We start from the raw sequence: 21,320 nt of genomic DNA on the forward strand, positions 1-21,320 counted from the left end.
TGCTCCTCTGATGCTTCCTGACCTGCTATGCTTTTCCAGCACCACACACTCAACCCTTGTAGGTGGTGAACATGCACTGGAGAGTCTGAAGTAAGTTAGTTGCCACAGAATTCCTAACCTTTAACCCGGATTTGTAAGTTGCTAGTCATTCGTAACCCTAGGGCAGTTATAACATTGATCGAGGTACTCCACATTGCCTGACATTCAAAGATGTTACCAATGGTTAGATTCTCTCTCTTTTGGGATGATCATTGCCAAGCACTTGTGTGGTATGAATGTTTCTTGCCATTTACTATTCCAAACAAGGATTACTGGACCCGAAGCGCTAACTTTTGTTTTCTCTGCACAGATGCTGCCAGACCTGCTTGGTATCTCCAATTTGTTTTTGATTTATCAGTCTAAGCTTTGATGTAATCTAGATTTTGCTGCCAATGAGCATAAGCTGCTTCAGTATTTGAGAATTTTTGAATTGCATTATATTCTCTAGTGAATGTGACTCAAAACAGCTTTTAATTGATGTAACGTCAGTTTAAAAGATGGATTATTTCATGGCAAATCTTATATCCACTACATCTAGAGTGACTGAATTACTTTTAAACTGTAGTCACTGTTTTTCTGGAAAATGTAGCAACTAGCTTGCCGATGCAAAAACAGCAATAAGATGAAGTGAGTTGGCTGTGTTGATTTTTGGGTGAATGTTAACAATGCCAGCAGGAAAAGTACCAAGCATTCTCCCCCTTGAAAATTCACAAAGGGCTTGAGTTTGTCTCAGCTTCAGAAACTGTGTTCTGCAGAAAAGCATTAGCCTATGTTACTAAATACTCATATCAGGACTAGAATTCATAGTTCTTTGACTCTAAGAAGTGAGATTGCCATTGAGCTAAGCACTCAATGCAGTTAGCAGGTTGATTGTACTAATTGTTTAAAATGTACGAAATGATATATTTCTATCTATCTCGGATTAGGGAATTTTATTTTGGTCAATTTGTTGAGCTCTAATCTTGCTCCATATCAATTTATAATTCCTTGCAATAGTATTTGAAATCGAGTATACGATTATAATATGTTATCAAAATACTGAAGAAACCAGGTATTTGGATTTGGCACGCAAAAGCCAGCAATGTAAATAGTAACATGATGCCAAAATTTAAATTGAAAACCAAAATTATCTCTACTATAGAAAGTTGAATGAAATAAACACAAGCAGTCATGACTAAATAGGCTCAAAGAATAAGAAAGATTATTTCAAATAATATAAGCTTCTGCCTTTAAACTCAGTCCAGCCTTTAAATTCAATCCAACCTTTAAACTCAAATTAGTCCAGTTTAATCTTTTACTCCAGCTATCAGTTTAACATTGTCAACATTCTGCACTGGAAGGTCATTCCTTTTCATTTTGTGTTTGGATATACGGTTCATTGCTCAGGTGTATGATGGATCCCTATTAATCCAGCCCAATACATCCTTCTGGTCTACATTTGGATGCTGCTGACAGTCCTGCGTCAACCCAGCAGATAAATTTGAAACTTGCTTGACCTGTATTCCATAACTCAACTCCTCTTTTACAGAACTATCCAATTCTCTGCAACATACTCTTTCTCTGAACACATAACTTAAGCATAGCAGGCTGGCTGTCTAGAGCTTTTAGTTCAGCTTTCTTATTTATGCTTTTTGACCTAATCCTACCAGTTTTCATAGACCATTGCTTCACAATTGAAAATTATTTCTATAGTCTCCTTGGGGTTTTCTTGCTTAAAATCCTGTAAGCAGTTCCAATCATTTGCTAGATTGTTTTATATCCTGCTTACTTTTAATCTTTGTATATGTATTTTTGGGTAATAACTTGGTTACTGTTACTTGAATAACAAGTGATGGTTTTGTAGTTAACTGATCTTTATCTTGGTTAAGCATAAGACAGCGCAGCTGGTAGTTTTGAAATTTGAAGCACTCCAAACTAAAAGAGAACTACAAATGACCTTGTGCGAACTTGCAGTTTATGAACCCATCACAGGACATACCTGGTATGATCATGACGAGAGAGATCTGGTCACAACAGTCCAAAAAGTGTATGGTAACCACCCACGCCCTCCACCTCCTCCATGATTTTCGCTTCCCCGGTCCCCAACGCCTTATCTTCACGATGGACATCCAGTCCCTGTACACCTCCATCCCCCATCACGAAGGACTCAAAGCCCTCCGCTTCTTCCTTTCCCACCGCACCAACCAGTACCCTTACACTGACACCCTCCTTCGACTGACTGAACTGGTCCTCACCCTGAATAACTTCTCTTTCCAATCCTCCCACTTCCTCCAAACTAAAGGAGTTGCTATGGGCACCCGCATGGGCCCCAGCTATGCCTGTCTCTTCGTAGGAAATGTGGAACAGTCCATCTTCTGCAACTACACTGGCACCACCCCCCACCTTTTCCTCCGCTACATCGATGACTGTATCGGCGCTGCCTCGTGCTCCCACAAGGAGGTTGAACAGTTCATCAACTTTACCAACACCTTCCATCCCGACCTCAAATTCACCTGGACTGTCTCGGACTCCTCCCTCCCCTTCCTAGACCTTTCCATTTCTAACTCAGGCGACCAACTCAACACAGACATCTACTATAACCCGACTGACTCCCACCTGGACTACACCTCCTCCCACCCTGCCCCCTGTAAAAACGCCATCCCATATTCACAATTCCTTCGTCTCCACCGCATCTGCTCCCAGGAGGACCAGTTCCAATACCGTATAGCCCAGATGGCCTCCTTCTTCAAGGACCACAGATTTCCCCCCAGACGTGATCGACGATGCCCTCCACCGCATCTCCTCCACTTCCCGCTCCTCCGCCCTTGAGCCCCGCTCCTCCAACCGCCACCAAGACAGAACCCCACTGGTTCTCACCTACCACCCCACCAACCTCCGCATACAACGTATCATCCGCCGTCATTTCCGCCACCTCCAAACGGACCCCACCACCAGGGATATATTTCCCTCCCCTCCCCTATCAGCATTCCGCAAAGACCAGTCCCTTCGTGACTCCCTCGTCAGGTCCACACCGCCCACCAACCCAACCTCCACTCCCGGCACCTTCCCCTGCAACCGCAGGAAATGTAAAACTTGCGCCCACACCTCCACACTCACTTCTCTCCAAGGCCCCAAGGGATCCTTCCATATCCGCCACAAATTCACCTGCACCTCCACACACACCATCTATTGCATCCGCTGCACCTGATGTGGCCTCCTATATTGGGGAGACGGGCCGCCTACTTGCGGAACGCTTCAGGGAACACCTCTGGGACGCCCGGACCAACCAACCCAACCACCCCGTGGCTCAACACTTTAACTCTCCCTCCCACTCCACCGAGGACATGCAGGTCCTTGGACTCCTCCATCGGCAGAACATAACAACACGACGGTTGGAGGAAGAGCGCCTCATCTTCCGCCTGGGAACCCTCCAACCACAAGGGATGAACTCAGACTTCTCCAGTTTCCTCATTTCCCCTCCCCCCACCTTGTCTCAGTCGATTCCCTCAAACTCAGCACCGCCCTCCTAACCTGCAGTCGTCTTCCTGACCTCTCCGCCCCCACCCCACTCCAGCCTATCACCCTCACCTTGACCTCCTTCCACCTATCACATCTCCATCGCCCCTCCCCAAGTCCCTCCTCCCTACCTTTTATCTTAGCCTGCTTGGCACACTCTCCTCATTCCTGATGAAGGGCTCTGGCCCGAAACGTCGAATTTCCTGTTCCTTGGATGCTGCCTGACCTGCTGTGCTTTAACCAGCAACACATTTTCAGCTCTGATCTCCAGCATCTGCAGACCTCACTTTGTACTCTATGGTAGCTCTTGGCAAGATACAGAGCAAATGCTGAGAAATGTATTATGTTATAGCAATAATTTGGGTTTGTTCTCACTAGGATAGATGGTGCAGAGAAGATTATGTCAGTTTCTAGGCTTCTAAAGTTATTATGTAATGTAGATATTGATGCACACACTCCCCTTGTTCAGAGCAGTAGAACCTAAGGAAACAACTGGCACTTCTCAAGGTGGTAAATTCAAAATTTAACTGCAGAAACATTTCTATGTAAAATTTAATGAATGAGTAAATAAAGATGTTTTAATATTAATAGAGATAATACATTGAGGAAAAACATAGAATGAGTAAATATACCTAATACAAAAGGCACTAGAGTCTGAAGAAACTGATATCTAAAGGTTAATAAGTATTTATATGCTGCCAATCCTTTTGTTTTATCAAATTCCAAGGAACACATGTATACATGCAAAGCATTTGCTTGATATGTACTCTCTAGCAGTCTAGCTAGCACCATTATCCAATATGTTTCTGGCTGCATATTGCCTGGATGTAGGTTTGCTTGCTGAGTTGGAAGGTTCATTTCCAGACATTTAGTCACACTACTAGGTAACATCTTTAGTGGGCCTCTGGATGAAGCACTGTTGTTGATTTCTGCTTTCTATTTGTGTTTGGTTTTCTCTGGGTTGGTGAGGTCATTTCCTGTGGTGATGTTATTTCCTGTTCTTTTTCTCAGGGGGTGGTAGATGGGGTCTAATTCAGTGTTTTTGTTGATAGAGTTCTGGTTGGAACCTGAGCTACAAATCTTCTCAACTCACATATTGCCTATATAAACTGGTAATGCAGTACCGTGGGCTTTTTGGAAGATCTATGACTATAAATGAAAGTTGTGATTTCATATTGGAATATATATTAATCTGATGCAAAGAGAAGGTTCTACACCACCAACACTTCAGTAGGGACTTTTTGCAGCTCAAATTTGGCTGTCGGCTGATTGAAAGTAAGTGTAAATAGGGTGTAACCAAAATAATAATATGCCATTTAGATATGATTAAAATTTTAATTGCAACTTTTTTCTGATAAACACATCTAAAATAGTGGGTTACTGTAAATGTATACATATTTCATTTTAAGTGATTAACCCTCCGAACCCAAGACAATGCAGCATTCTTGACGTACTTAGCTACTACAAATGAAATATTTTCAACAGAATTGGCCAAAATATTACAAATAGAATGTTTTAAGTTTATTTTGGCCTGATACAAGTTTACAAAGTTGATCACGTCTGAACTTTTCGTAAGCTTCAGTATGTAAGAAAAGAAAACTTGAAACATTGAACATAGTATTAGCCTCATCCAGTAAACCTTTGCAAGTGGTCATTTATTCCACTTGCACACTCAAGTATATTCATTATATAAGTGAAATCCTACTGAAAATCTAATATTTGCTGCAGTCTACTTAAACTAGGAGAAAGTGAGGACTGCAGATGCTGGAGATCAGTGTTTAAAAATGTGTTGCTGGAAAAGCGCAGCAGGTCAGGCAGCATCAAAGGAACAGGAAAATCAACATTTCGGGCATAAGTTCCTGAAGAAGGGCTTATTCCCAAAATGTCGATTCTCCTGTTCCTTTGCTGCCTGACCTGATGCGCTTTTCCAGCAACACATTTTTAAGCTGCAGTCTACTTAAAGATTATTGTTATGTTTGTTTCAAACTTGAGAGAAGACCTGTCTAAAATAACTGCAATAGCTACCTTTTCAAAACAGTCCTGTCATTTTCAGTTTTTGTTGTATTTTTAGGCACCTTTTACGATTTCCTTGCTGTATATTAGTATACTAATAATCATCTCTGTAGCTTGTCCTATTATTTAGTTTTTTTTCTCATCCAGTACTGTAGTGTCAGCTTTAGGCTCTGCAGTGTACTCTCTCCTGTGTCTGATAATTGTGGACCCAATTGCTGCTCCAGTGACTTGACCACATTTAGTGAGGCTGACACTCCATTTCCATTTTGAGAGAGTGCTATGATATTAAAAGTGCCATCATTCAAATTTAATCTGTGTCCATCTGGATTCCCAGTGGACATTAAAATATTTTATGGTACTATTCAAGATAAAGTTTGTGGAGTTCTCCCAAAAGACTTCAATTGATATTATGAAAAGCAGATTAACTGCATATATCCCATTGCTGTTTGTGCAGTCTGGTTGTGAAGAAATCAGCTGATGTTTTGTTACAATGTTGATCATGATTCAAGGATACTTCATTACTAAATACTTTGGGCTAATCTGAGGTCGCATTAAATAACAATTTCTTTAATTCTCCATATTCCCTGTACCATAAAAAAAATTAAATACAAAAGGTTTGGTTTTGGCTGCATATGCAGAGGAACCTCGATTATCCAAAGAAAACTGCTGGGGAGTATTTTGTTCAGTTAATCGCATGCCGGATAATCTAGTTTAGCCAAGCATCGGAACCATGCAATCTCGTTCAGATAATCAAATGCCGGATAATCAAGGTTTCTCTGTAATCTGCAAATAAACTTTCATTTAAAATCAATATAATTGGGCTCCTGATGAGTTGCACGTCTACTGTGACTGAATATAAATTAATTTCAGCTGCAAAAGAGAAAGGAATAAGAGCTTCCACGTGCTGTTTCAATACCTCAGCAACTACAGAAAGCTAAAACCTAAAAGTTCTGGTTCTGTGGGAGCTGGAGCCCACCCATTCAGGCTGCTTCTATTGTCAATTTTTTAATTTAAAAAACCCAAGGTCCTTGAGCAAGCTGTTTGTCACGTCTGTCTCAACCTTTCCTCATGAGAAAAAAGCAAGGACAAAATCCACCTTTTAAAGCCATTGTATTGACACAGTTATTTGTGACTGCTGATGCTGTACTGTAGATCCCTATGACTCTGTTTAGGCTTTGGCTGTAAGTAAAAAGTAACACACATACCATACAAATATCAAACAAGGACTATCTACATCAAGAGATAATATAACTATTGTCCCTTCTCATTCAATGGCATTACCATCATTGAATCAGCACCACGACACACAGAGACAGACACACACACACACAGAGACAGACAGAGTGCTTCCACCTGCCTGGATGAGTTCAGCTCCAACAATACTCAAGAAGTTGAATGGTGTCAAAGTCAAAGCAACCTGCTTAATTCCCTCACCATTGACCTTTAGTAGCATTGTATATCATCTCAAGATGCCCTATGGAAGTTCTATGGCCACTTCCATGATAGACTATGTTGGATCTGGTAACGTGGCATGAGGCAGGTTTTAATAAGTTAAAACCTCAACTTGGGAGTGTCTCCTCTGTGTGTTGGGAGTCTTTGGAACTCTGCTACAGATATCTGTGAGGGCAGAGACCCTGTGCATACTTAAGGGTGAGAGATTCTTGATCAGTAAAAAAAATCAAGGGTTATGGGAACCGCAGGAAAATAGACTAGAGGGATGTAGGATCAGCAATGACTCTATTAGTGAAGTAGGCTCAGAGGGGCCGAATGGCCTATTCCTGTTCCTATTTGTTATAGCCTTAAACTAGTATCAGAGTGTGTCTTTATAGAGGATTAATGGAAATTTGTTAGAATTTAACGAGCAGACAGTAAACATTGAGAGTGTTAATGTGCTTTCAGTTAAAATATGGACTATAACCTGGTGTTGTGATTTTTAACTTTGTCCACCCCAGTCCAACACCAAACAAATTGAGCCTTTTGAAGGTGTGAGATTGCAGATAATTGCATGATGATAATGTATGATGCTCAAAGTATTCAAGACAATTTGGAGCTCAGGTTGTGGGTGAGGTTGTTGACTTGCTCACCAAGCTGGTAAGCTTGCAGACATTCTGTCACCATTCTAGGTAACATCATTAGTGCGCCTCTGGTGAAGTGGTTTTCTGTCCCACTTGTTATTTATGTATCTGAGTCTGCTGGGATTGGTGGTGTCATTTCTGGTTTTGTTGCTAGTTCTGTTTCTTGGTAAATGGGATCCAATTCTACATGTTTGTTAATGGAGTTCTAGGTAGAGTGCCAGAGTTGAATTCCCATGTACATCTTTATCTGGCTTGCACTAGGATGGATACTTTGTCCCAGTTGAATTGGTGTTCATCATTGTCAGTGTGTATGGATACAAGTGATAGCTGGTCATGTCTCTTGGTGGCTAGTTGGAATTAGTGTGTCCTGGTGGCTAATTTCCTTCCTGTTTACCATATCTAGTGCTTTTGGCAGTCTTTACATGATATTTTGTATGTAATGTTGGTGCTATTGGTTGTAGGTATGGGATCCTTTTATACTTGTCCGTAGCTATCCTAGTGTGGTAGTTGGTTTGTGGGCTACCATGATACACAGGGGTCAGTAGTCTGGTGGTTGTTTCTGATATATCCTTTAGTGTGTGGCCAGTGTGTCTGGATGTGTTATCTTTCTGTTGTGTAGGCATCAGCAGACTATGCTTTTTGGGTACCCATTGTTTCTGAACATGTTAGGTAGGTATTCTGCTCTGCGCAGCTCCAGGGTGCTGCAGCATATTATGGCTCCCTTGAACATTGTTCTGATGCAGCTCCATTTGTAGTTGAGTACTTAGTCTGTGGCCTTCTTGTATATGTTGGTCTGGAACTCCCCATTGGCCTTGCATTCAACCATAATGATCAGGAAGGGGAGTCAGTGGTTGTTCTCTTCCTTGGTGAATTTTATGCCTGCAAGGATGTTGTTTTGAGTTGATGGGTTTCCTCTAGCTGCATGTGTTTGGTAATGACAAAGGTGTCATCTACATAGTGGATCTGCAGGTTAGGCTGGATAGTGGTCAGTGCTGTCTGTTCTAGTTTTAGCTTCTGATATTAGTCTAGATATCAATGATCCCATGAGTGTGCTGTTGATTTGTTTGCATATCTGGCTGTTGAAGATGAAGTGGGTTGTGAGGCACAGATCTAGTACTTTGAGGATGCTGTCTTTGCTGATGGTGTTGGTGATGTAAGTTGCCTGCGTTCCTGGTCCTTCAAGTAACAAGGCTAGTATTTCCTTGGCTAGGGGGATGTCTATGGAAGGGAACAGTGCTGTCATGTCGAAGGAGATCATAATCTTGTCCGCGTCCACTTTGGTGTCCTTGATGATGTTGAGGAATTCTTGGATGGAGTGGGTTGAGTTGTCCACAAGGTGTTTTAATCTTTGTAATACTTTAGCTGGTCTTTATGTCAATATTCCTGGCAATGAAGCCATGGCTCTGAGGAGGTGGGGGGAGGCCTGGTTTGTATACCTTGGGGAGTCCATTGAAGCAGGCGTGTTGGATGAATTTGTCTCCATTTTCATTTTGGAAATCTGTCTTGTTAATTTCTCCCATCGTGTAGATTTCTCAGAGTAACTGTGATGTGGTTTTCCAGTCATCAGGTCTGTCGCCATCTGTTGGAATGTGTAGATTTCTGCTTGTATGGTGTTCATTTAAGGGGCGCATGACCATCATACAGAACAGAACACAGTACTCAGAAAAAGATAGTTAGAAAATTGGGGAACAAATATGCAGGGAGATCTCCATTTGTAAAACAATGGGGTTGTAATAGGGGATTTTAGCTTTCCAAACATAGACTGGGACTGTCAAAGTGTAAAGGGCTTGGGTGGAGAGGAATTTAAATGTTCAAGAAAACTTTCTTATTCAGTGTGGGTAAACCTATTCAAAAGGAGTAAAATTCTACCTTCTGTTGAGGTAAGGCAGGGCACGTGACTGAGGTGCTAGTGGGGGAGCACTTTGGGACCAGTAATCCTAATTCTTTTTATATTGAAATAGTTATGAAAAGGATAGGCCTAAACTGAAATAAGTCACGTTTTGATAATATTAGTCAGGAATGATCATAAGTTACTTCGGGGAGGCTGTTCCCAGGTAATGGGACATCTGGCATGTGGGAAATGAGATGAGGTCCGAGATAGTATGTATCTGTTAATGTAAAGTGCAGGAAATCGGGAGAGCAAAAAGGGAACACGAGATAGCTTTGGTGAATAAGGTTAAGGAGAATCTTAATGAACTTGCAGAAAGTCTTAACGGCAAAGCAGCAACTAAAGAGATAATAAGGCCTCCTAAAAATAAAGGAGACTGTTTATGTGTGGAACCACAGCAGGTAGATGTAATACTAGTTGAATATTTTGCGTCAGTATTTACTGTAGAGAAATATATGGAAGCTAGGGAAATTGGGGGAATAGCGATGTCCTGAAAAGAGTCCACATTATAGAAAAGAAGGTGCTGGAGGTCTTAAAGCACATAAACGTAAACCCCTGGCACCTTATCAGGTGTATCCTAGAGCAATGTGGGAAGCTAGGGAAGAGATTGCAGGGCTGAAAAATGTGTTGCTGGAAAAGCGCAGCAGGTCAGGCAGCATCCGAGGAGCAGGAGAATCGACGTTTCGGACATAAGCCCTTCTTCCTAATGGTAAATTAGGTCAAGTTGAAACCTAGTAAAACCAGATTAATGTGTTTGGCAGATCTTTATAGAGCTGTATAAAGTCAACCCAGCCAACTGTGCCCTGAACACAATTGATGCTTGGCTGAAATTAACTTGGATCCTGATGAGTTGACTGTCACTAGGAACTAGGATTTTTCCTGTTTTGCCAGATTAGCTTGTAATCAATGGCCTAATAATGGATAGATTGGTCTGGTTAGACAGGTTTTGAGAATTTTACCATTTCTCGCTGCTATTTGGGATGCGTGGCTTTTGCTGTTACGCAAGTAAATGTTAAGTTAAACTTAACTAAAGTATCTCTTACAATTTTTGGATTTTAAAATATTAATTACATTGGTAAGACTTGCATTGCAACAAGAAAAAAAATAACCTTTACTCCTTTTTTTCAGATAAAGGATGATCATATTGTTGCCTGAAACAGGCAGCTGAAAGAAAGGCACAAAAGTTGTAAAATGCCAAAATCTGGGTCTTCTAGAACAACACAGACTGAAAGTTCTGATTGCAACAGCAGCATGGTTGAAAAACAGACTGGAAGAAAAGTAAGACATTATTCAAAGTGGAACTTGCTTTTAAATAATAGGCTGTCATAGTAGTCATTGTATTTATGCTATTCCCTCTCAGACTAGAAATAGTTTATAATTTTATTAATTTTAAATTTGTAGACTTGTGTTCACATTTGCACATTAATTAATTTAAAAGTTCCTATCTCTGAAAACAATCTGAAGTATGTATTCTTGCTTTTGCTAATATTCATTAAAGGAAAAAAGTTAAGGTTAATACCACACTTTTCTGTGTTGCTGAAATGTGAATTTCTTTCTAACTTGGTGATTGCCTTGTCAAAGGCAGATCAGTAATTTGACAAGTTAAAAGTTTTGATTATGCAAATGAGCTGAATTTGGATTCCGTACATAGTTAGGCATGGACAATAAGGGGTACAGATCAGGAAAATATGCCTGTGTGGGGAATTGGAAACTTGATTTATGTGGCGAATTCTGGTAAGCTTTTTTTCTCGTTTAAATATACAGCCTTCAGGAGAGTTAAGTAGTCTTGTAAGCAAGGGGTTACCTAGTAAAGGGAATTTTTCATGGGATATGGCTCTTGCTGGCCAGCCCATCCTTAATTGCCCTGTGACCTAAGTGACTTGCTAGGGCTACTTCAGAAGGCAGTTAAGAGTCAATAACATTTCTGTGGGTCACATGTAGCCCAGACCAATAAGGACATCATATTTCCTTTTTTTAAAAAACAACACTGATGAACCACACATGGTTTACAACAATTGTCAATAATTACATTAGGCAAGCTTTTAATCTCTGATTTATATTTAATTCTATTTTTGCTGGGGTTTTTTTCCTGAGATTTTTACACACTTAATGCAACAGCAATATGCCAACTTTTGTGAACAACAAACAAACTTTTTATTAAGTACAGTACAGTACAAACTTCCTGGAAGAACTTTTAACACACCTTGCAGAGCTTCCAGAGTCATCTCAAAAGCTCTCCCTTAAAAAAAGGAAACCATCCTTCCTTTATACAAAATTTTTAGATTAGATTCCCTACAGTTTGGAAACAGACCCTTCAGTCCAACCAGTCCATACCGACCATTTTCCTCTGACTAATGCACCTAATACTGGGCAATTTAGCATGGCCAATTCACCTGACTATGCACATCTTTGGACTGTTGGAGGAAACCGGAGCACCCAGAGGAAACCAATACAGACACTGGGAGAATGTACAAACTCCACACAGACAGTCAGTCGCCCGAGGCTGGAATTGAACCTGGGACCCTGGTGCTGTGAGGCAGCAGCACCACCCACTGAACCACCGTACCACCCCGAAAGGCACCCACCTATATGAAAATGCATATTTGTGGTTTTCCTGTTAATACAGCTATAAATCTTACTCCACCCCAAAATTGTGCTATTTTATTCATTTCAGGATTTATTTTCTTTAATAAGAGATCAAGAGAATTGAAAGGTCATTAAAGGTGAGCAAAGATTTCACTGACCTTATTTTCTTGACTAATTATTTTTTTCCGAAATATGCAATGTCTCATTCAGTTTAAACCGTGTGGTAATGTATTTTGTTTAGAATCATCTAGTTTAAATAATGACAGAGCATTTATTTTTGCCTCCAAGGATTAGATAAAGTAAATGCAAAGAAATTCCCAATGAATGGGGAGTCCAGAACCAGGGGTAATAGTTTAAGGATACAGCATAGCATATTTAAGATAAAGATAAAAGAAACTTGATGACTCAAAGTGGTGAGCCTGTGAAACTCTATCACAGGAAATGTTTGAGGGCAAAACAATGAATGATTTCAAGGTAGAGTTAAATATAGTCCTTAGGGCTAAAGGGATCAAAGGTTGTGGGAAGAAAGTGAGAACTAAGTTGGTTAATCAGCTGTGATCATATTGAATGGCAGAGTGAACTTGAAGGACTGAATGTCGATCCCTGCTCCTATTTCCGATGTTGCTCCAGAATTTTATTTCATTTATTGACCATTCTGTCGAAGAACTTCCTGAAATTGCTCAAGTTCTGCCAATGAACCGGCATCCTTCTGGTAATCGTCGGTTAGTTCAATGCGCTAATCTTAATCAACCTTTCAATATGCTACCTTGTATGTCCCTTTACACCAATCTATCAACTGCCTTTTAGAACTGAAAGCCAAAACTTTTCCAATTGGTAATTCTAGTCCTTCTCTAAATTGGTGCTGGGATTGGAGTTCAACTTAGGGAGCAGCACTGGATGTAGTTCTGAAGGTATGATTGACAATACCATGGTTTTTTGACTTTCTTTTGGACATAATCATTCAGCATTCTTTGTTTAAGTTATTCTCATTTCAGTGACTGGCTAGGCTGAATTGGTAAAATATTTCCATTTTCTGTTACTGTTACACCATTCAACTAAATTAATCAATTTAGTTTGTAATGGATTAAAAGCTTATGAGGAATAGGCAGGAAAGTGAATTGAGGCTAAGTTGAAATCAGCAAAGTTCATTTTAAATGGCAGAGTGGGTGCAAAAGGATGAATTGCTTACTCCTGTGTGCATTACATTGCAGTTGTTCATATTACATTGTGTGTCATGGTTTTTCCATTTTGATTATTATTTATAGTTTTCAAATATTGCCAAACTAGGAGGGCCAGTTAATCATTGCTAGTCATACAACACAGAATCAGATCCTTCAGTCCAACTTGTCATACCAGCCAAGTTTCCCCACACTGACCTCGCCCCACTTGCCTGCATTTGGCCCATATCCCTCCCCTCAACCTTTCCTGTTCATGTACCATCCAAATGTCTATTAAATGTTGTAACCTTACCTAGATCTGCTGCTTCTCTGGCAATTCATTCCACGTACTAACCGTCTCTGTCAAAAAGCTACATCTCGGTCCCTTTAACATCTTTCTTCTCTCACCTTAAAAATAAGCCCCCCTATGTTTGAACCCCAAGGGAAAAGACCTTTGCTGTTCACCTTATCGATGCCCCTCATGATTTTATTTGGAGCTTAAGCAGCAGCTGGAGCTGAAACTGTGGCTAGCTTACTTCTGGAAGTGGTCACCTTACCGGTTAAGGATGTAGAGGGAAGGAGTGCCTATCAGGCAACTGAGGATGAACAAGTTGGACTGAAGGATCTGTTTCTGTGCTGTACATCTCTATGACTTTATGACAAGACACTTATTCTTGGCACCACAAGGTACTTTGTACAGAAACAGGAAGAACAGATTTTTAAAAAGTTTATCCATTCACTCACAGGATGAGGGTGTCATTGGATAGGTCAGCATTTATTGCCCATTCTTAACTGCATAAATGGCAGTTAAGAGTCAGTCACATTGCTGAGAGTCTGGAGACATACATAGTCCAGACCATGTAAGGATGGCAGTTTCTTTCCATAAGGATCATTAGTGAATCAGATTGGTGTTTCCCCAGCAATCAACAATTGATTTGTGGTCGTCATTTGACTTTTAATTAGAGATTTGCATTGAATTCAAATTTTATTATCTGCTATTGAGATTTGAGTCCAGGTCCCTAGACCAATACCTGGCTTTCTGGATTAAGTCAAGCAATGTCATTAGGACATGCCTCCCCAGCATGTGAACATATGGCTGATCTTTACATCACAGTCAGTAATGCCCATAAGACAACCCCCAGCCATCTCTCCTTCCTTACCCCCCCCCCCCACACACATACGCGCACACGCGCGCGCGCGCACACACACACACTCGCTCTCTCTCACACGATGCAATGTAGTGACCTGACCGTCTCCAGAAACAATATCATGTAAATCATCCCTTAATGGTCAAATCTGTTGCAAGTAGTTTATTTTGTAACTATAGGGGAGTAGTCAATTTCCAACTATAATATTCTTATTGATTTCTGAATAGGGGATGAAAATGTAAAGAGGAGGAGAAGACAGTGTAACTGGTTCTGAATGGCAAGGAAATAGCCATGTAAATGGATCTGAATAAGAAGAGATGATAATGAAAATTTCTTACAATCTTTCTCTAAGTCAGAGGCATCCCATGATAGCCTCAGGACATCCAATTTCCTGCAGGTCAACAGAGCAAGTTAACTTTAATAGCTACCTGCTATGGGCATTAGCTTATGGTTCTGAATGACTAGTATTACCGGTATGAAACGGTTTACAGCAAGTGGTCCGTGATGAGCACAAGTGAAATGTAAACAAAATGTGTAGTTCGGAATTTGGTTAGAAGGGAATTCAATGCACAGGGCAAAGAGCTACTCCATTCTTTACCATTTTTATCATGCTGATTTGTAAAAACAAAAAAAATGCATTTGGTAAGATGGCACAGCAAAGGTTGCTGCATGTCGTAAAGAGTATATAGTGTGAGGAGTAATATGTCAGCATGCCTAAAGGATTGGTTGACTAACAGGATGCCCTGTGGGGCTAAACAAGTCGTTTTTGGGGTTGGCAAGTTGTCAGTCATGGAGTGCCACAGGGATCAATACTAGACGTTGCACTATTTACAATGTATATCAATGATTTGGATGCGGACACTGGATGTATGGTATCCCTAGGTTTGCTTTTTTGGCAGGTTAATGATATTAGGCTAGATAATAAAGTAAGTTGTCAAAAAGAGAAAAGAATCTACAAAACGATACTGATGCATTATGGGAGTAGGCAAAAACAATGGTGTAAAGGCAAAGTTACCATAGACTCCGAGGGCCATGAGGTGAGATTAACCTGAGGGTCACTATGTCGAAGATGAGAGGAACAAGTTTGAGAAGATAGGATCTTTATGGTAACCTCAGCTGTTGTTACTCTGCATCATAAACCTGTCAAAAAATGTGGCGCTGGAAAAGCACAGCCCCTCGGGGAGCATCCGAGGAACAGGACAATCGATGTTCCAAACATAAACTCTTCATCAGGAATGTGGGGATCCTTGAGGGAGGAGGAGAACTTCAAGGTGAGCATCCTTCGAAGAGGCTTCGCAGGAAAGCTTTAATTGACTAGAACAAAGTGAGGACTGCAGGTGCTGGAGATCAGAGTTAAAACATATGGCACTGTAAAAATACAACCGGTCAGGCAGCATCCAAGGAGCAGGAGAGTCGATGTTTCAAGCGTAAGAGCTTATGCTAGAAACATCAGCTCTCCTGCTCCTTGAATGCTACTGGTCTGGTTGTGTTTTTCTAGCGCCACATTTTTTACTCTGATCTTCAGCATCTGCAGACCCCTTTTTCTCTTAGTGGATCATAAACCTGTCGTTCAGCCAACTGAGCTAATTGATCCTGAAATTACCATAGGTACGTTTTTACAACATTCAGGTTCATTAATGTGAGTTAGGAAAGGAAATCTGACACCCTTATCTGATCTGAGCTATATGTGACTCCAGACTCTCAGCAATGTGGTTAACTCTTTGCATCCCTCAAATGCCCTTGCAAACTGCTCAGTTCAACAGCAAATAGGGATGAGCAGCAAATGCTGGTCTTGTCAGCAATACTGACATAATAGGGCACCACAAATGTTACAAAGTTCTGTTACAAATGCAACCTTGTTCTATTTAAACAGTAAACTTTTTTTTGTATTCTTTCTGCCAAATTTTGCAAGTTCACATTTACCCATGTTATACAGCATCTGTTGAGAGAGGGGGTGGGGGGAAGGAGAAGGTAGCTATGCATGCGATAGATAGGTAGATAGATAGATAAAGGTGGGAGGTGATGGTGATAGTTCAGAGTGGATACGTGAGAAGGAAGATGGACAGGTAGAAGAGTGCGGTGCCAAGTTGGAGGGTTGGATCTGGGATGTGGTCGGGTGAGAGGAGGAAACTGGTTGAAGGGTGCCAAGGTGAAGATGAGGTGTTCTTCCTCCAATCATCTGGTGGCTAGGATTTGCCGGTGGAGACGGCTCAGGACTTGCATGTCCTTGGCTGATTGGGAGGGGAGTGGTTCACCACAGAGTTGTTTAGTGTGTGTCCCCTGGGGATCTTCTCTGAAACATTCCACAAGTTGGTGTCCTGCCTCCTGATGTGGAGGAGATCACATCGAGAGCAATGGACACAATAGATGGTGTTTGCATGTGCAGGAAAATCTCCGGTTGTGGAACGATCCTTTGGGGCCTTTTTAGAAGTGAGGGGAGCGTATACGTACAGGTTTTACACCTGTTGCGGCAGCAAGGGAAGGTGCCGGAAGTGAAGGTGGGCATGAATCTAACGAGAGAGTCGCAGAGGGAATGGTCTCTGCAGATTGTTGAAACAGATGGGGAGGAAAAGATATCTCTGGTGAGGTCTGACTGTAAGTGGCGGAAATGATGCAGGATGATGCGTTGTATCCGGAATTGGTGGGGTAGAATGTGAGGACCAGAAGGTTATGTCCCTGTTGTGTTTGGAGGGGTGGGGTTCAAGGGCAGAGGTGCAGGAAGTCTAGGAGACGCACTGGCGGACATTGTTCACCACGTGGGAGGGGAAATTGCAGTCCTTGAAGTAAGAGGCCATCTGGGATGTTGTGGAGTAGAATTGATCCTCCTGGGAGCAGATGCAGCGGAGGTGAAGAAATTGAGAGTAAGGGAAAGCATTTTTAATGGGAGTGGGGGTGCTGGGAGATGGAGGTGGTGTAGCCCAGGTAGCTGTGGGAGTCAGTGGGTTTGAAGAGATGGAGATGGAGAGGTCTCCGAAGGGGAGGGAGGTCTTTTGATATGCACTCCTTAATGCTCCATTGAAACAGGATTAGAAATAGTATTAGATTTTGTCGCTTGTGCAAAGTACCTAATTACAAATATTAAGTACTAAAATAGACTAGTTTCAAAAATGGAGAATTCCCTGGCTTAATGGTTATGTAGAATAATGCACATGCCAGGGCAAAAGTTTACAGATTGTGTTTGGGTACACTTCTGGTCCTCCTGGTGTAATGCTAAAAGATTAAATTTTACTCTCTCTGGACACGAATGTAATGTTAAAGGGTTAAACTGCACTGTCTTTCTCCAAGAAGCTGAACATTCTGGAAGTGGGGGGGAGGGGGGGGCTACCTGTGAGCATTACCAACTGACCTGTATAAAGGAGTTGCCTTTCCTTTGTTTGGGGCCTTTTCTGACCTGACTTCAAAGCGGGTCACCTAGCTTGTACAGGCTTTAATAAACTTTAACTGTTTGCAGAAGTTAGTGTGTGCAAATTGCATCTCTTGTGTGAAACCTCAGGAAAAGGACATAACACTGGTGTTGCACATGCAGAGCTCCTCATAGATGCCCAGTTTTGAGATACTAGGTCTGTGGAAAGCCTATCCCATTTTGTTTGATCATGGTTGGAAATAGTTTTGAATTGTGATTGATTTTCAATAGGCCACATTTTCCAATGGGAACGTTTTGTTTAGAAATTCTCATCTACTGTCTCCATGCAATGCACAAAATCACATCATACAGCTTGGATGTTCTTCGAACTAACGGGAAAGAAATAAAAACGCTGGCAGTGTTTGTCGGTTTGTGTAACAGAAGAAGACAGCTTAACATTGTGGGTGTAGGCCACTTGTAAAAAGAGATAACCTAATCTTTTTGTCTTTTTTGAAGGACCTGTTGTGATTTCTGACATTTGGTATTTAAAAATGCAAGCCTGTTTGTGTTTTTCTTTTTATGACTTTTTTTTGGTAGCAGATGCTGTCTTTCATTTCTCGGATATGGAATGCCAGGGGATCTATGTATTTTCTGGAGATTAGGGGAAAAAAAATTGAATTTACTGCCCTGATTCTACTAATGCCTGCAGACTTTGTTATTACCCTGCTGTATGACCGCTTTATTTTCTTTCCAAGCCTGGACCACCACCTAATATAACAGAAGTCATTGTAATTGTGAGTTAAGCAGTTAAAACATTTGAACAGTAGTTGTGTCTCTTTCACCAGACTGTTGCACAATAGAAGCAGAAATTGCTGGAATTGAGCAGGTGGTGGCTGGTTTCTGAAAAAGAAAAAGTGGTAGTATCTTAAATTTCAACCAGTCGTCAGAACAGTACAAAGCTGTATTTGTATACAGTACATTTCCATTTTAAGACCTGACTATGAAAGCTTTGCAAATGAAATGATTAGATGTTTGTTAATTTATAACTTGATTTTTGAAAAAAAAATATAATCAGTATAATGAACTTTTTTGAATCTATTTCACTCGGTGATTCATTAAGGTCAGATTTCTATAGTTTGATGTATTCCGTATTAAGCTATCTGGCTTATTGACCAGCATAGCTGCCATCCTGTTGACATTTGTCCAACTTGGATTGCACGAAAGAGCTATTCCAAGCCATGCACCAGTTTCCTTCTCATGCTTGAATAATTACGAAACAATTAGTACTATGTACATCAAAGATTGCATTAAAATGTTATGAATTATATAGGTTTAAACATCACATATGCCTATTGTCTTGACTATGCACTTGCCTTTGTCTTGTGACTTGTACAATGCTATATGCAAATGATCTGTCCTTATGTGAAAACTATTGCATGTCCATAATGCATTCTTTGAAGTGAGTTTGTTGATTTATTTCTGTGGAAATTTTCTACTCAACTTTTATTCTCCAAGTTCAGGTTGTGGAGGGAACAATTATAGCTTCCAACTTGTCTTTTGCACGTTAGAACTGTTTGCACCTACTGTAACTTAAGAAATCTTAATGTCCTTGTATTTTGTTTATTCTCGGGCAAGATTTTCCTTTACTTCTGCAAGTAAAATTTTAATTTTAAGAAAAGGTCAGGTGGTGGAATTCACAGGATGGAAATGCTGTTTTATTCTCAGTTGTGCTTTTACACAAAGAGAAAAGTAGTGTATAAAGGGTATGCTTTTTGTAATGTGTTTCTAGTAGAAGAAAATAATATTCTCCTGCTAAAGTTTTTTGCCCACTAAACCACCTAATAGAGTTACTCCCTCATTTTTATTTGACAGGCTTTGGTTGTTTAAGAGGCTAAAAGGAACCAGGTGAAAGGACCATTTGAAATCATAAAATCGCAAATAATTAGATAATAAATGTCTCCTATAGATTCCTTTGTGTTTAATGGGCTATTAGTTAAGAACCATTGTTTACAGTGATATTAATAACTAGCTTGAAGTAGGGAACATATTTCCAAAGTTAGGGAAGGTATGGAGACCCTAATTTGGTAGCAAGCTGAAATTTTGAGGTTGCAAACATCAGGTCAGCAATGGCTACATACTTCATCCTGTCCTCTGTCTTTTTATCACCCCTCCTCCAACACTCTCAGTTTTTACCAAGGACTTGTGACAATTTCACAGTCTTGAAATGGTGGTCACAGCAGGACCATTAGTAGAAGCTCAGCTATGATATTATTACCAAGATTAGAGTGGTGCTAGAAAAGCACAGCAGGTCAGGCAGTATCTGAAGAGCAGGAAAAATCAAAGTTTTGGGTAAAAGCCCTTTATCAGGAATGAGGCTGGTGCCTCCGGGGTGGAAAGATATGGGTGGGGAGGGGGTGGGGCTATGGAGAAGGTGGTGAGTGCGCAGAGGGTAGATGGAGATGGGGGTGAAGGTGATAAGTCTGAGAGGAGGTTTAAGTGGATAGGTGAGAAAGAAGATTGCCAGTTGGGACAGGTCACGAGGACGATGCTGAGCTGGAAGTTTGGAACTGTGGTCAGGAGGGGGGAGAGGAAATGAAGTCCACATTGATGCCATGGGATTAAAGGGTCCTGAAGATATCGGGTGGTGAGGGTGTGACGGTGGAGGAGGCCTAGGATCTGCATGTCCTCAGCAGAGTGGTAGCGGGAGTTGAAACGTTTGACCACGGAGCGGTGGGGTTGGTTGTTGTGGGTGTCTAAGATGTTCTCTGAAGCACTCTGCGAGAAAGCGTCCAGTCTCCCCAATGTAGAGGAGACCACATCGGGAGCAACAGATACAATAAATGACATGGAAGTGCAGCTGAAACTTTGATGTGGAAGGCTCCTTTGGGGCCTTGGATGGAGGTGATGGGGAGGTGTGGGCTCAGGTTTTGCAATTCCTGCAGTGGCAGGGGAAGGTGTCAGGAGGGGAGGGTGGGGTGTTGAGGGCGTGATTTGACCAGGTAGTCACAGAGGGAACAGTCTTTGCGGAAGGTGGATAGGGGTGGTGGAGAAATATATCCCTGGTGGTAGGGTCTGTTTGGAGGTGGAGGAAATGTCGGTGGATGATGCGATTTATGCGAAGGTTGTTGGGGTGAAAGGTGAGGATGAGGGGGTTCCTGACTCTGTTGCGGTTGGAGGGGTGGGGTTCGAAGGCGGAGGTACGGGACATGGATGAGATGCATTGGAGGGCATCTTCAACCACGTTTGGGGGTGTGGGGGGGGGAGGAATTCCTGTCCTTTAAAGAAGGAGACAATCTAGTGTATTCTGCGGTGGAACTGGTCCTCCTGGGAGCAGATGTGAAGAGGCAGAGGAATTGGGAATTTTTGCAGGAGCTAGGGTGGGAGGAAGTGCAATCCAGTTAGCTGTGGGAGTCGGTGGGTGCGTTTAAAAAAAAAAGTGTCAAGTCGGTCATCCATCCTGGAGATGGAGAGGTCCAGGGAAGGGGAGTGAGGTGTCAGAAATGGTCTGGGTGAATTTAAGGTTGGGTGGAATGTGTTGGTGAAGTTGATGAACTGTTCAACTTCCTCGTGGGAACA

General features: G+C 41.5%; 1 protein-coding gene across 5 annotated transcripts in view; it reads left to right on the forward strand.

Annotated features, from left to right (window-relative positions):
* The window catches only part of ankrd12 (ankyrin repeat domain 12), a 172,856-nt gene that overhangs the window by 70,905 nt on the left and 80,631 nt on the right, over positions 1-21,320 (forward strand). For 4 of the 5 annotated variants that reach the window (XM_060823837.1, XM_060823840.1, XM_060823838.1 and 1 more), the window contains exon 2: positions 10,639-10,788. In XM_060823837.1, coding sequence (XP_060679820.1) covers positions 10,702-10,788 — 87 coding nt within the window. In that variant the 5' untranslated portion in view covers positions 10,639-10,701. Of the gene's footprint in view, positions 1-10,638; positions 10,789-21,320 lie in introns of those variants that run through there. The other variant, XM_060823841.1, reaches the window with a different exon arrangement.

Source organism: Hemiscyllium ocellatum, chromosome 4 (genome assembly GCF_020745735.1).
Source record: "Hemiscyllium ocellatum isolate sHemOce1 chromosome 4, sHemOce1.pat.X.cur, whole genome shotgun sequence".
Classification (NCBI taxonomy): domain Eukaryota; kingdom Metazoa; phylum Chordata; class Chondrichthyes; order Orectolobiformes; family Hemiscylliidae; genus Hemiscyllium; species Hemiscyllium ocellatum.